The following is a 15,214-nucleotide window of genomic DNA, read 5'->3' as shown; positions in this document are numbered from 1 at the left end:
AAGCAATAACAGTTGTCAAAGTGTGTCGAAATCTAGCTCTAAGGCAAAAAATATCTTTTTAAAGTCCATAACTGATCAGTCTATTTTAGGAATATTACTACAAAATAAAAGTAACTTGTTTTATGTGGTAAAAATGCATAATTAACTGTGTCAAAACAATCTGAATTTCAGTCATTTAGTTCTATTTTCTCTCCTGAAATCCCCTACAGTTTGGACAAACTTTCTTCGTCAGCCAACTTAACTGTACTCCTGTTTTCCCAACGCGACCCCTGTCAGAGATCAATACCTCCTGATCGATGAATGACCATGAATATTCCCCCCTAACCTGGGCTGAGAACGAGTGAATGAGAGGAGTGAGGAGAAGTGAGGAGAGGAGACAGATGGGATGGAGGTTTGAGGTGGATAAATTGCTCATGAATGAAAGAGGAAAAGATGAGGGGGAGCGTGTGGCGCCTCTGTGAGACTGTGATGGATGCTAATGAGCCTGATATTCATGCATCCAATTTTGGGTGCGCATTTTGGATTCATATGCAAGTGAGTATTTTAATCAAACTCTCTGGTGATACATTCAGTTGGTTTCTACTTGCTGTAATGAAAGGGAAAGATGGTTATCAGAAAATTATTCACATCAGGGCTGAGAAATTGAGTCTTCAAAATTTTCTATAAACTAGTAAAGTCAGGTTGTGAGATAAGATTGCAGTTTTGAAGTTTGACTTGTATTTGCAATTTCAAAACAAAGCAGAAAAAGCATTAATCACAACAGGAGCATCAGTATAGCAGAAGACAGGTGGATTTATATTGGAAGCATTTTGTTTGCATAAGATTTTCCATAAGAAAGAGTTTTGATGACTTTGAAGACATTAAAGTATGCAGATAATCATCGTGTTGCTTAAATATTTAGTAAAATGTTGTTAAAAGTTCTCATTTGTGCATGAGAGTTTGTATAAGTAGTTCAATCAATTATGTTATCTGTGCACACGTTAAAAAGAACGATCCCTTAATTAGAGACTAAACTAGTGTAATGCAGAAGTGTGTGATCTTTATGAAATTGTGAGTGAAACTGTACAAGTAGCTCGTGCTCATGTTTGGTTGATTTTATTCTTGGTGTAGGTGCACACTGGAGTTAAACAGACCGGTAGTTAAAGCGTCTTACCGGGGCTGGACCGCGGAGCCAGCGAGGACTTGAGTCTCCAGGCGCTGAAGTCGGACGCTGTTCTCTGAAAGACGAAGGGGACCGGCAGGGGGACAAACATGGTCCTCTGTCGACCTGGGGGTCGTTGATTTTTTTTTAATGTTAGTCTCACTTTTCTTCGTCTCTTATCCGTCGTGCTTCTGTCTTTCTTTGGCCTTTCTTCGTATGCTTTCTAGGTTTGTGGACAGTGAAGACGCTTTGGATTATTTTTTGGGGGGAAAAAAGGCTCCGGATTTGGCTTATTCTCTCCCGTGGATCGAGCCGGTGTCTCAGCAGACTTACATTTCTCTGTTTTAAGATTTGTGTAGCTCTTGGATGCACTCACGGTCTTCCTGCTTGTGTCTTCTCGGAGTAAAGTAGTCCGGCACACACAGACGTACACGCAGCGATGTGCAGGGCGCGCGGAGACGACAGTGAAGCTTTGGGATACAATATAAAGCTAGCAGTGCTTCTCCACACAGGCTAATTCAGGCTGCAGGTGACTGGACAGTGGATGCTTTCTGTTATCGTCGCACCCATGTGGATCTAGTGCAGTTGGCGCTCTCCATTGGATGTAGCACGGACACTATTAGACTCCATTTATTGTGTCCAGACAGCTGTGCGTAAAGATCGCAGTGTCCCTCCTCTGCCTCCTCGGCTTGCTTTGCTTTGGTTTCGGTTTAGAAATGTCTCCTGAAAAGTCTCACACAAACAGTCCACGGGTGAATCCTCGGATCGCAGAAATGGGAGAAAAAAACTGTCCGTGTAGCACTAGAGTTGCTTCTTTTTGGTTCTCGTAAAGATTTTGGTTAGTAGCTGGCTGGTCTGCTGAAGAAAACACGCACATAAAGCGACACAATAACAACAATAACAGCACGCTAAAGCATTATTTGGTAAAAAGATGGAAATAATCAAATAATAAAGTAAGGCTATGCAGGCACCTCCTGTCTGACTTTCGCTCCTCCCTCTCCTCTCCTCGTTGTTTCTCTCTCCCTCTTTCTCTACCGTGGGTCACTAATCAAAGCAAAATCGATAGATAAATAAATGAATAAATCCATATCAATAAGTACACCTGTCCTCCGCTTTCCTGCTCCACTGATGCGCGAGTGAGAAAAAGAGGAGGGGAAAGCGATTCCTCCTTTTCTCTTTTCACGCTGTAGTGTCTTTTCTTTGGCTGTGCTCCGCCATCCGCCGGTGTGTATCTGTCCTCCTCTTCCTCTCTCCTCAGTCTTCCGCTGTGTCGATCAGCGTCCCTTCAGTTTATTTCGGGAACCCCGGTGCTTTTGGTCCGACACCGCGCAGCCTGAACGCACTCTGGCACGGCGAAGCGCTCCGACCGGGAGACAGATACCCAGCCCCCCCTCCTCCACCTCCTTTTTGACCCCCCTTTTCTTCCCTTCCCTCCCCTCCCCTCTGTACATGTACCCCCCTTTCTCTCTCTACCCCCTCACCCCAACACTCTCATACATAAACACAAACATAAACATCTCACCTCCCCTGTCCATCATGCTCAAAAATCAACATTTATTTCACTTTGCACTATCTGACCTTTATTTATGTGCCACATATAGAAACTTAGATTAACACTGTTAAAACCAAAGTGTCAAATCCACTTCATTAAACCTTTTATTCTCCAATAACCTCAGCTGAATTATTTCACATCATACACACTCTCTCCTTCGCCCTCTCTCTGACCACCATAATCCCCTACAAGACGAGCACAGATCCAGCCAATTGATCTTCTGATTACTTCATTATAATGAAGCCAATAATCACATCATCGCCGGCCTCCGGGAAATCGATCGCCTCTTCACAATGTGCGGACATGAATTCAAAAGGGGGGAACCTTTGATGTATATTTCAGCAGGAGGATCACTCTCTCTCTCTCCTCTCTCTCTCATATAAATTTACGTGAGCCTGGCCTACACAAGGTCACCTGCAGCACTCAGCTAATGTATGTTTTTCCACGCAGAGGTGAATAATAATGACGGGCTGCAGAGGGCCAGGCGTTAAATTAGTCATTATTGTTGGCCACGTTTGGTGCGAGCGTAAAATGTGCGTAAAATGTCAGTTGAGCTGCATCTAAATAGCATGATTTTCCTATTAAGGCTCCGTGAGAGTGTTTTAGTTGGTTTATGTGTAGTGAAGGTGCCTCCCGGCCATCAACTCTCTCCCTCTCCTCCCTCCTCGTGCATTCCCGCCCGGCTGTCAGCCCGCGCGCTGTGCATTTACACTCCAGATTATCGCCAACATAGATTTTTTTAAATAGAAAAATCTATACGCTAAATATCGCAGTCAATAAAAGAAAATCGACCACAGCACACACACACACGGGCGTCTCTTCCTCCCTCTCCGTATACACTCCAAGGTGGGACTGAGCTGTTAATAAGTTATCGATCAATTATGGCCCTCATATATGGAGAGGCCTCGGGCTCTTTGCCAATGCTAATGTCCATTCAGGGAAAGAAAGAAAACGTCAAATAAAAAGGAGTGAAACATCATCAGGGCCTGCAGTATTGATGCTCTGTGGCTACTATATGATACCTGGAGTGGTGTTCTACTACTGCAGCTGATTGCATCACTTTAGAATCTACACAGATGTGTCTATGCTTAATAAATAACACACTTCTATAATCTGCTGCTAATGCTAGAACTACTGCCACTGTTTGGACTCTTCAGCTGCACTGGATGCTGTAAGTTGAACCTACTAGTGGCAATGTTAGCCACCTTTGCTACCACAAGGGGACAACTGACCATTTTTCTATTACTGCCATTCCTACTTGTACAGCTGACACTATATCTACAACTACTACCCCCACACCTCCCTACTACTGCAGCCTGAGCAGCTGATACCATTGTTGCTGCTACAACTAGAAAGGGTGGGACAAAATATTGATACGCCAATGTCTTGCTCCTTAATAATGATATAATTTTATAATCATTTTAATACAAAAAATAGGTCCCCATTTTGACACACTGTCACAGTTTCTGACTTCTTCTCTGCTTTTGACATGAATGGGGGTAACACGAACAGAAGTCAACTTTACACATACGAAGATGACAGTAAGAGGAAGAAGATTAAGGCAGGAAAATGTTGTTTTGAACACATTAATCCTTCCTTTTCACTGTTTTCCACGCATTAACGATACTTGGGAAGACTGCTCAGCCACCCAAGTATATTTGCTGACCATTTTTCTTCACCAGAAATTCAAATGAAGTCACTATCTGCACGTAAGAGAGACTTAAACCACATCCATCCTGCAAATGCACCGATCTAGGTGCAATGTCTCATGTCAAACATTAAGATTCTTATTATGGGTCGACGGATTATCAGCCGTACAGATTATTTGGTCTGATGTTTGACATTTGGCTAATAACTGGTATCAGTATCTATTTTTTTACAGATAAACCATAAAGCCAATTAATCAAAAACTACACTGCTTTGGCTCCACAGCAAAGTGCGTCTTCCCCTCTGGCTTTATTTTTACTCTCCAAAGTCTCCCCAAACATCCTGTAGACAACACAATCTGATTTGGTAGATGTCACATGAGTACTAGGCTAGCCAATCAACTCTTAATCCTGGGTGCCACTGATACAGTGAGCATATAACATCACCTCCTGGGTCATGCAATTTTTATTTTGCCACATTAAGTACATTTTGCACGTCATAATAAAATGCATATTGGTACTAAATATAAATTGTCGGCATCATAAACTACTAATAACGGGTATCAGCCCTGAAAAATCAATATCGGTCGACACCTACTTCACATGTATTTGCTTCAACATTTGTCATCAGCTTCTTCCAGCTGATATCATCTTGCACTCCTGCACTTTGAGATGATGGCTGCGGTGTGCTACCTCAGCAACAACAGGCCTTCACACATGCAGCTCACCTGCTATGTGAAACATGACATAACAAAAGGTGAGTTGTGTTATTTGAGCAGCCTCATACAACATACTGCTGATGAATACTGTCAAAACAGCAGAGACAATGTAAACCTATACAAAGAAGCAGGGCAGGATGGTAATCTCTATCGGCCAAGTACAGCATCATCCTGTGGGAAACACTGCTTTTGGTTATATAAGGTTTCACAATTGTGCTATGCCAATTATCTGAAGAATCATGTATGGATGCTTGTGCACAGAGTATTGAAAGAGGTAGTAGTGGTTGCTGTTCTCATTTTGCGTTGTTACAAACAACTAGTAACACCAGTATAACAACTACATTGAGTTTTGTATAAGTGCTGAAATTAGCATGCTGCTACTGGTGACCATGCTATATCCTGTCACTACTATTATTAGTACTAAAAGTCTGCTACTGCTGCTGTTCCATCTACTCGAGCTACTATTCTTGTAGTGTTAATATATCTACTTATATATTAATATGTCTAATGTATAAGATTTTTTATTTGCCGACATTTACAGCCGATCGGTAAATATCGGCCGAAATGTTCATATCTACCTATATTGATTATTTACTTTTTTAGCTAATATTTGCTACCAATATCATGCTAATGATATTTTGCATATGATTGTTAGATCATTGGTGCTAAATAATGACATTTCTATTCAAAAAAAGGACTACATTTACTCTCCATATGCACACTGTTGTTTGTAGCTAATGTTTGCTGATACCAAAATCATGAAGAGATTGTGCATCCCAATCCAGTTCTAAAACTACTGCGTTTACTTTAATTGTACAACTTTTACAACATCTACTAAAATCAATATTATGAATACTGGGACAAAAATGCTTCGGTGGCCTAAAATCCCTTTACAAGTACTCTTAAGAACAGTCAAACTGCTTTAATTACTCAGGCATTGCTTCTTGTATTGTTAACAGCACTGTGAAATGCATCTAATGCTGTTTTTCTTTGTTAGTACTACTGACTCCTAATACAACTACTGCAGCAAGTAAATCAGGACTTGTCCTTCTTTCAAAGCCTGTGTCCAATGATTCAGAGCGTCTCTGTTCCCCTCTTCAGCTTTTGATGTCAGCAATGCATAGGCACACGTCACATCACAAAGAAGGCCCCCTCCTAAAGAAAAACAGCCCACTCCCCACTGACAGATGACATCCGCGTGTCCAACGAGCGGGTAAGGGAGGAAAAAGAAGAGGAGGGGGGAGGAGAGGCCATATAAAGAAGCGACCGGTTGTCCCTCAAGAGCCCCCCTCTCCAGATGAGGGCGAGTGCAGAGGAGCCCCGATCCAAACTCCTTCCAGACAAAAGCAATTATTTCTTGTAGAATATAGTGTGTTTTGTGCGTCCATCGCAGGAGGGGAGGGAGGTGTGCGTGGATTTTTGAAGGAGAGGTGAAGAATATGGCGCACGGCGGGCCTCATCAATAGCAATATGTTCTTTTCCCCCTTCTGTAATATCTATCCTTTAAGAACTACTCTGCAACCTGCTGCGGTGGTTGCTTTGTCTCACATCACCAGCTTACAGAGGCCATAGTGGACTTCTGATCAGTTACACACAAAAGCATACACATGAACAAATACACAGCAGTATGGAAAGGGATTGAAACTGATCTGTTTAAATACCAAACCTGTTGTTTTTTCATGCAGTATTTTCAACTCCATTAAAAAAACTTCATTAATGTTTCTGTAATTTTTTAAGGTACTTTTAATGATTTTAGATGATCAACTGCATACACCCTGCCTCTAAGACAGATTTATCCTTAAAAAGCATGAACCAATGTGTGGATGTTTACCTGTAGAGTAATATATTAAAAGTTGATTGGCACTGCAGTACTACATGTGGTTTACTATTTAGCCAAAATACAGATATGATTGAATAAATGTGAATAATTAATGCATCATTGTCAGTAGAGGAAATGCAGCGCAGTTACGATCTTATTGCTCTCTATTTGTCTGCTCTGTGTCTGCGTGTTTGTCTGTGTAAAAGAGAGAGTTCATTGTTAAATGGCAGTGTCATGTTGACAAATGAGTTGGTTGAATTAAATTCTCCCTCATCAAAAACAAGAGGGGGCCAATCAATACCAGCTTACAATTATATCACTGCCTACCCCTCCGCTGCAGCTGTAACCACACCGAACACACTCACGCAAGCGAACAGACACACAAGAGACATCATGAGGAGGGAAGAATCATTACCGTGCTGTTACATGGGGCTTAATAAACGTTGCAATGATCGCACAGACACATACAGAATAACACAGAGCATTATTACATGGTGGTGTGACATGGCACACAGACACACAGTTGCAGCTACATACATGGAAGGAATCCTTCATGTGACACTGACCCTGATAAAAACTCACTCACTCTCCATACACACATTATTTTTAGCTTCTGACATTTTATCTATCTTCAGCATCCCTCTCTCTCTCACTGTCCCTCTCATTCTCCATCAGTGTCTCTCTCTCTTTTCCCTCTTACAGCCTGACTAAGTAATCAATGCTGACAGATTGTCAATAGGCCGGTCCGGGCCCTGCCAATACCTCTCCTACATATCCATTATTCCTCTTAAAGCCACGGAGGACAAACACAGAAAAGAGTAAAACACGATGCTGTCGATACGCCGCCTTGATACGATCATTGAGGCAGATCAATGCTCTTGCTTACAGCTCATGAGCTTGAGCTGAGCGGGAAAATAACAGCAAGCGTGAAAATTGGTTCGTTGATTTTTTCCTGTGTTCTTATCTTCATAGGCCTGGGATTTTCGAAAATTATGTTTATTCTTATTTATTTCACACATAATTCTATTTTGACTTTGAAGATGTGTTCCCTTTCTAGTGTTCGTATTTCACACATTTTCTGCATCCTATTTCATCCTGAATTGGTTGTAATGGATTTATGATGTAGAACGCCAGACAGCACTAAAGTGAAGGAGGCGGGGGGAGACATATCCCCTTTTTCTGTAATTCTTGCTATCAGGTTTACACACAATCCTGTATTACACATACACAAACTGTTTCGTGTTCTGGTATAGCAGATTTATCTACACGCTTACCAGCACACTCATGCAAATGCACCATAACATGCAAGAGAGCACGGAAACACCAGAGGAACACACTGATGCAAGATATTCACGTACATGCAAACATACCGGAACATTCAAGAGAGCACTAAAGTACTCTCTCTCTCTCTCACAGACGTATACATGGAAGCCTCTGGTGCTCGTGCTCAGAGAGGCCCAAACAGCTTAGCTTAGCACAAATGCAGCATCAAGGCTTGAGGTAATGCCAATGACATGGATGGAGCTTTCCAGCCCGTGCAGCCTGCAGTGTGTGTGTACATGTGTGTTGGCTGCAGACGTGGGGGGAGATGAGAGCCTTAAACACTGAGAGGATCAGACCCAGCTCTCCTGGACACCATGGAATACGATCAAGACCAAAGTGTGTGTGTCGGTGTGTGTGCGAGAATGATAACAAGACTCAACTGAAAAAAAATCTACAAATATGAGGAGTGAAAGGTGTCTGAGACGTCATCTTCCACAAAAACTGTGGTGCTCAAGTCACATGTCCCACACAACGGCCATCATATGAAGAGTTATCACTGTCTATAGCAGCATCAATATTATAATTACGGGTGTCAAACAATGACAATTTTAAATTATGATTAAACTTAGGATTCCAGGAGTTACTCCCAATTAATCACATCCTTTTAACTGCATTTTAAAATTTCAATCTTTTGCCTTTTAAACTGTTTTGTGTCATTTTGGATTTTCCTACTGCCTTAAAGGATAAATAACTTCCTGTTTGAATACAGAGCTGCTTAGTTTATAACATGAACTTAACCATGAAAAAAGAAAATTGGGATGTTTGAAAAGGAAAGAAGTTGGGTTGCATGATATTATGGGCATCTGAAGATATTAGTTTAAAAAATGAGTCATCAGTATAGGCAGATATAAAAACCAGCTGTAAATATTGCTCATATTTATAAATAAGTTAGTGAAGTTGTAGGCTGGACCAACAGATCTATGTCAGCTGAAGTTTGTCTTATTATTCATCATATTCCTCACAGTTTAAAGTGATTTCAGGACTGAAATGTGTTAATTTGCTGATCCTACACTGTAAAAACGAATAAGAGCACAACATAAGCAGGAATTTCACAGCATTTTAGAGTTGAGGGGCCCAACTTTATACTTCATGTTGCCATTTAGTTAACATAACACACTCATAGCTAAAATACTGACTTGGAAGAAAATTCCAACAGAAATATTGATTTCAGTTGGCTCAAGTAAAGTAGTTGCACCATCTATTTAAGTTGAGCACAATAAAAATGTTGGCTCAACTTAAATCTTTATGTTCACTTGGTATACACCTTACATAATTCAACAAACTCAAAATGTTTTATACCAACCAGTCAAGTCATCAAAGGCGCACTCCATAATTCATAATTTGCACATTCAACATAAATCATGTTGGCTTTTTTATGATGTAAAACAAAAAATTGTGTGTTCAGACTGAAGTCTGAACTACATTTAAATATATCGATGTCGGCTAAAATTAATAGGTAAATATCATCTCTCCATCTATTTTCTACACCACATTACCCTTTTGGAGTTGCAGGGGGTTGGAAGCCTATCCCAGCTGTCAGTGGGCGAGAGGTGGGGTACACCCGGGCCAGTCATTCATAGGGGTGGCATGCAGAGACAAACAACCAGGCATGCTCACACTCACACTCATGGCAAATCTATAGTCATCTATTAACCTGACGAGTCTTTGGTGGTAGAAGGAAGCCAGAGTACATGGGGAGAATCCATGCATGCATGGGGAGAACATGCAAACTCCACACACAAAGGCCAGGAAGTGGACCAGTTCTAACTCCTGCGCCGCCGCGCAGCCCTTGTAGATAACCAGATATCGTATATTGGAAAAAATCCAACATTGTGCATGCCAAGAAATAAGGGAACAGTGAAAGGTAAATGTGTAGATGACTTTTGACTTGTCCAGTGAACTGTCTGACTTTTTTTTAGACTGAAATGAGACATTAACGAGCAGCGGTGGACTTATTCAACATCACTGTAGCTGGAGGAGATGCTGCAGTGGCTATACGGAAATGTGTTGAAGAGGACAATAAAGCAAGTGATTAATCACAATTAAGAAAAATCAATGCACTAACTGTGGATCTTAATTATCACAATTAATGTCAAGAATCTCAACAGCCCAAATTCAAATCAGCACAGACCTTTCAATGAGGCAGAGACAGCTGTCTGACCACAAGATACCCTTCTATGCATATCAAGATCAGTACATTTGAGTAAGTGAGGAATTCATTTTAAAATATTGCTTAAACAATGAAGTCTAACTTTTCTATTTCTTACACACACAACACTTTTATATAAGTGAATTAAAATCATGCAAAGCTCTAAACCCCTTTGAAATTTTCTCCATATCTACTGTATATCATATTTTTAATCTCTGCACACACTGATCAGTAATTTTCTTTCCTCCTGACTGCATCTCTTTTAACTGCAAACCCTGACATTTTCTGCTTATATTGTTGTTGATCTACATTATTCTTCATATTCTGTATTTAAGATCCTTTTACTTTACATTTAGGCTTGCTCACCTCTATATTTTTGTTTATTGCATGCACCACACACTCAAGCAAAGTCTTGTAAAATAAAATCGAATGATAGATTCGGATTCTTTTCTCGGACAACATAAAGCCCAGAGACACAACTCAAATCTCTCATCTTTTGCGTTTATGTAACTCCTTGCCAGCCTCCATCTCCGTCTCTTCACTCACCAGCTCACACATGCTCACAGACACACATGCATGCACTTGTTCGAGCTCGGCCAGCGTGGTGTTCATGGAGGAAAAGAGAGAGACAGAAACAGAGTGTGTGTGTGTGTGGGTAGATTTAGAAGCGGGGATCAATGAGAAATGTAGAAATCAATGCACTTAGCAGTGGGAAATCAATGGGGCCTAATCGGGATGCCAATGGCACAAGTCAAAACAATTAAGAAGGAAGAAAAATGTTTAACAACCCCCCGCTGCCACCACCACCCCAGCCCACCCCGATGCTTACACAGAGGCCGAGGAGAGATGGAGGGAGCGGGGGGAAGAAAGAATAATAGAGGGTGGAAATAATTCAAGGGATGTTGGAAATGTTGAGAATGTTGAGAGGAGAATAACAGTGATGTTTGGATGTGTTTGAGGATCAACAGAATTAGAAGCACTCACCTGGTAAAGTGGCTGTGATGCCAGATTGAATCCAGATCATCAGTTTCCGTGACTTCATTCCGCAGTCCTCTTTCAAGATCAAGTCACAATCTGTTACAAAAAGGGGGGGAAAGACATAGAAGCTTATCGGAGAGCTTAAGCAATTAATACACAGTGTATGAACGTTGATACGTTTCTAAGAGAAGACACCATAGCTTTATCATCAAACTGAGAATTTCTTTGACAGTAATCCATTACATTTTTGCTTCTCATCTGGGGTTTTATCTCGCTATTCACAGTACCAAAGACACTTCTAATCTTCATTAACTCCAAACCTGAGAGGGACAATCCCCTGTTTTCTGGCTAAAAGGTCACGCTCTCACCAGCAGAATAACATTTCTTTGAGACCCAATCCAGAAGACAACAAGCCACATCACTCTGCTAGGATGCTGCAAGCACCCCTGATAATTAAAAGGCTGAGCAAGGTCAAGAAAACAGTTGTAGGTGAGTCTCTTTGTTGCTTTATTCTGTTCTCTAGTAGAAAATTCTTGGCTTGCTGTCAAAACAGGCACTGACTATCTTTTGCAGGAACACCATGCAGACTGAAAGGGTTTCATCATATATTCCAGATTTTCACTACTGACTCCCTGAGAGATGTTTAAAAAGGAGAGTTAAGTGGTCCAGGAGTTTGGGGCAGGTACTGTGTTTGGAGACAAACCCACCACCATGTAGAAAACCGTTTCCTCTACTTCCCCATCAGATGGGTCAAATTCCTAAAGCAAAGACAGTTTTCATGACCAGAGATAAACCCACCAGGCACACAGACACTTTCAACTGCCACTCAAACGGGTAGATACTTGACTTTTAAACCTGACTTTGTGAATGTGGGCCAATCTAGTAGCTCTTAAAGGTTTGCTCACCAGCACAATTCAAAGACCTGATTCATTCCAGGAAGAGGTTCTGGGTATGCTAATTAGGATGAGGTGCCATTATCTGGAAATGCCAAACCATGCGTGATCTTTTGATGGCGTTCAGTCACCTGGAACTACATTTCTCTAACAAGTACCACACTTGTGCCGTTTGCTGGCAATGATTTGGGCAAGCTTAGGGAATCCGCTGTAGCTCCAGGGCATGACGAAAACCCTTTCAGGGCCCTATGGACAGGGTAAAGAGAGAAATAGAGGAAAGGGGTGTGAGGGAAAGTTGTGGAAAATGAGAACAAGAGGGGAGGAGATGGGTAGGTACAGTAACACAGGAAGAGGTGTGGTTGAAGTGTGGTCCTGGTCTGAAACTCTGCTATGTATCATCCCAAAAATATACTTGAAGAAATGTAGTCAGTTAAAAGGTATGCATAACAGCGAATCTCACAGTGACCCTTGGTGATTGTTCACATCCAAGTCTTCAAATCTTGTAAGAATTAGCCTCTAAATCAGTGGTTCTCATCCTGGGGTCTGGGACCCCCTCAGTCAAAGACCTCAGGGAGGCTTGGTGTGCTACGAGGTTGTTTTAATTAGGTTTGCATATATTAAGCAAAAACATGATAAAACAGTTTATGCAATTATCTTTTGGTCAGAAAAAACAAACACATTTAGAATCATTTTCTTTGCATTTTATCAATGAAACACTACAATGAATGCTGATTTTGTCAACAATATGATGACAATGTTGTGATGGTAAGAGTAAGAGGGGCTCCAAGGAAAAATGGTTTTGAATCATTGCTCTAAATGAGTGGTTCTTGCCTGATGAGTCAGAACCCAAAAATTGGGTGTGGAGCTGTTGTAGAGAGACACGTCTTGCTGGGAAAAAAAATGACTGTCAGTTTTCTACAGAACTTGACTTATTGACCTTGTTATCTTAGGACAACAAAGCTTGTCTTCTCATGATGTCTTCGATCTCTCAAAAGGAAAAGGATAACGAAATGTATGCATGTTTGTCCTCAAAGGGATTTCAGACACACTTGTTTTGTCTTGTCGTTTTGTTCAGTCGTATGTTTCGTCTCATGGCTGAAACATTTTTCATTGAATAAATTTGAGTGTTGAAATGCTCAGAAATTTGGTTTGTGATTTCTCATTAAAGAGGTGGTAGCAAGTCCTGAGGCAAGATCAGCTGAGAACCACTGTTTTAAACAATGCAGGCTTGCCAGACTGCTTTAAAGAGTTTGACTTTTCCTTCTTCAAAAATGTCTGCACTGGTATTTCATTCTGATCACTTATATTGAATCCTTGTAATAACAAGATTTCATTTCTTCCTATGTGAAACATGATACCATCATAAATCCTCACTAACTGACAATCTAAACAGACCACAGCTGCTTTCTCTGTGAAAAATGAAAACTACAACTGCTTTGCCCTTCAGTTCTACAGACAGTGAAGGATTCTGAAACTAAAAAAGATTTGGGAGGAGTAGCACTTTCATGTTCGGATAGAGATATGAAAGGATGTGAAAGTATTGGCAGTGGGGCAGAGCTGGTGGAGAGGGAGGGAAGCAGTTTTGTTAGATGCCTCCTACAACTCATAAAAATCTGTCAATAAAAATATTTCAAACATAAAAAAAGATTGACTGATGGAAATGACACCACAACATGATACAAATACACCCAACGGCACCCTAGAAGACAGAGAGGCAACAAGAGGAGAGTCATGGAGAGGAGTAAAGAAAACCATCTGGAGGTATGGTGAGGCTCCATGCCGTAGCACTGCAGTTAGGTTATGTATCAATGTGTGTGTGTGTCTGTTATATGGAGGTGGTGGTGGGGTTGATCTGGGGCCAATCAATAGCGGCAGGCTCTCTTACGACCCCTGAGTTCCTCCTGGCTTGCCTGGCAGGCTGGAAATCAATGGGCTGGGCCAATAACTCAGGATGGTGTGTGGATTAGTGAACTGTCAACTAATCAGAGAGTTACTGAATCTGACACCGCAGCTATTAACCTATCGATATGACACTTGGCACTGACACACACTCACACACGTGGATATATATATATGTATTGATGAACACACAGGCGCATAGAAACGCGTATGTGAATGCCTGAAGGCGGCTCACGCGTGCTTACACGCCTCCACAAATGTGGACTGACACTCATATAGGATAGGTGCTGATACAAACACGCAAGCACTCTTTTACTTTCTGGTGGATATAAGGCAGTTACATGAACTCTTACACTGAGACCTGGACACTGTGTGCATTTGGAGCATATATTAAAGTGCAATGCTAAAATACAGATGTACAAAGACGCTTTATTTGGGGGGTAAAAAGGAATTATAGGAGAGTAAATAGGAACAAAACCCATCAAAAGTTTAAAAAAAAGTTCATAGAGAACATAGTGACTCTTGCATGGTGACTCTTCACCCTAGCTGAAGTCCACAGGTTCCTTTCAAATAGTCCTTTTTGCTTAGAAAGGTTCCTAACTGAGTAGAATGACCCAGAAGTATTTGAGTGTTGGCCATGGCTGTTCAAATTCTCTAAATGATAAAGAAAGGAAACAAAGGGGCTTCAATGCACCCTTTCTTATCTCCTTTATTGTTGGAACAACTGGATCATAGTAGAGAAGAAAAGATGACCCACAATTCTTTGTGTCAACTTCATTTAAAGTGACACACCAGTTGAGCATTCATTAAAACAAGCAATCACTGTCACTATAACATTACATGCACTGAATTAAACAATAAATTCCATTGTCAAACTTGATTCATGTGGTAAACCATAAGAGGTAAGGATGAGTAAAGGAATATTACAGACATTACAACAAAATCATCCCACATATGATAAATATCCATTTCTTTAATTTTTCATTGTTTATCCAAACATCCAATCAATTGATCATTCATCAATTCAGACTGCACGAGTTTTCTTAAGTTAGTGTGGTAAAAGTGTACAGATCATCACCTTTTAAAGGAAGAATT

General features: G+C 41.0%; 1 protein-coding gene across 1 annotated transcript in view; it reads right to left on the bottom strand.

Annotated features, from left to right (window-relative positions):
- Positions 1 to 1,253, bottom strand: part of LOC121524364 (POU domain, class 2, transcription factor 2) — an 83,000-nt gene extending 81,747 nt beyond the window's left edge. Inside the window, 1 exon segment of the mRNA XM_041809722.1 lies at positions 1,154 to 1,253. Within this exon segment, the coding sequence (XP_041665656.1) occupies positions 1,154 to 1,253 (100 nt within the window).
- Positions 1,254 to 15,214: the final 13,961 nt, after the last annotated feature.

Source organism: Cheilinus undulatus, linkage group 16 (genome assembly GCF_018320785.1).
Source record: "Cheilinus undulatus linkage group 16, ASM1832078v1, whole genome shotgun sequence".
Lineage (NCBI taxonomy): Eukaryota > Metazoa > Chordata > Actinopteri > Labriformes > Labridae > Cheilinus > Cheilinus undulatus.
The sequence above is the reverse complement of the archived record's forward strand: the minus strand, read 5'-3'. Positions and strand labels throughout refer to the sequence as shown.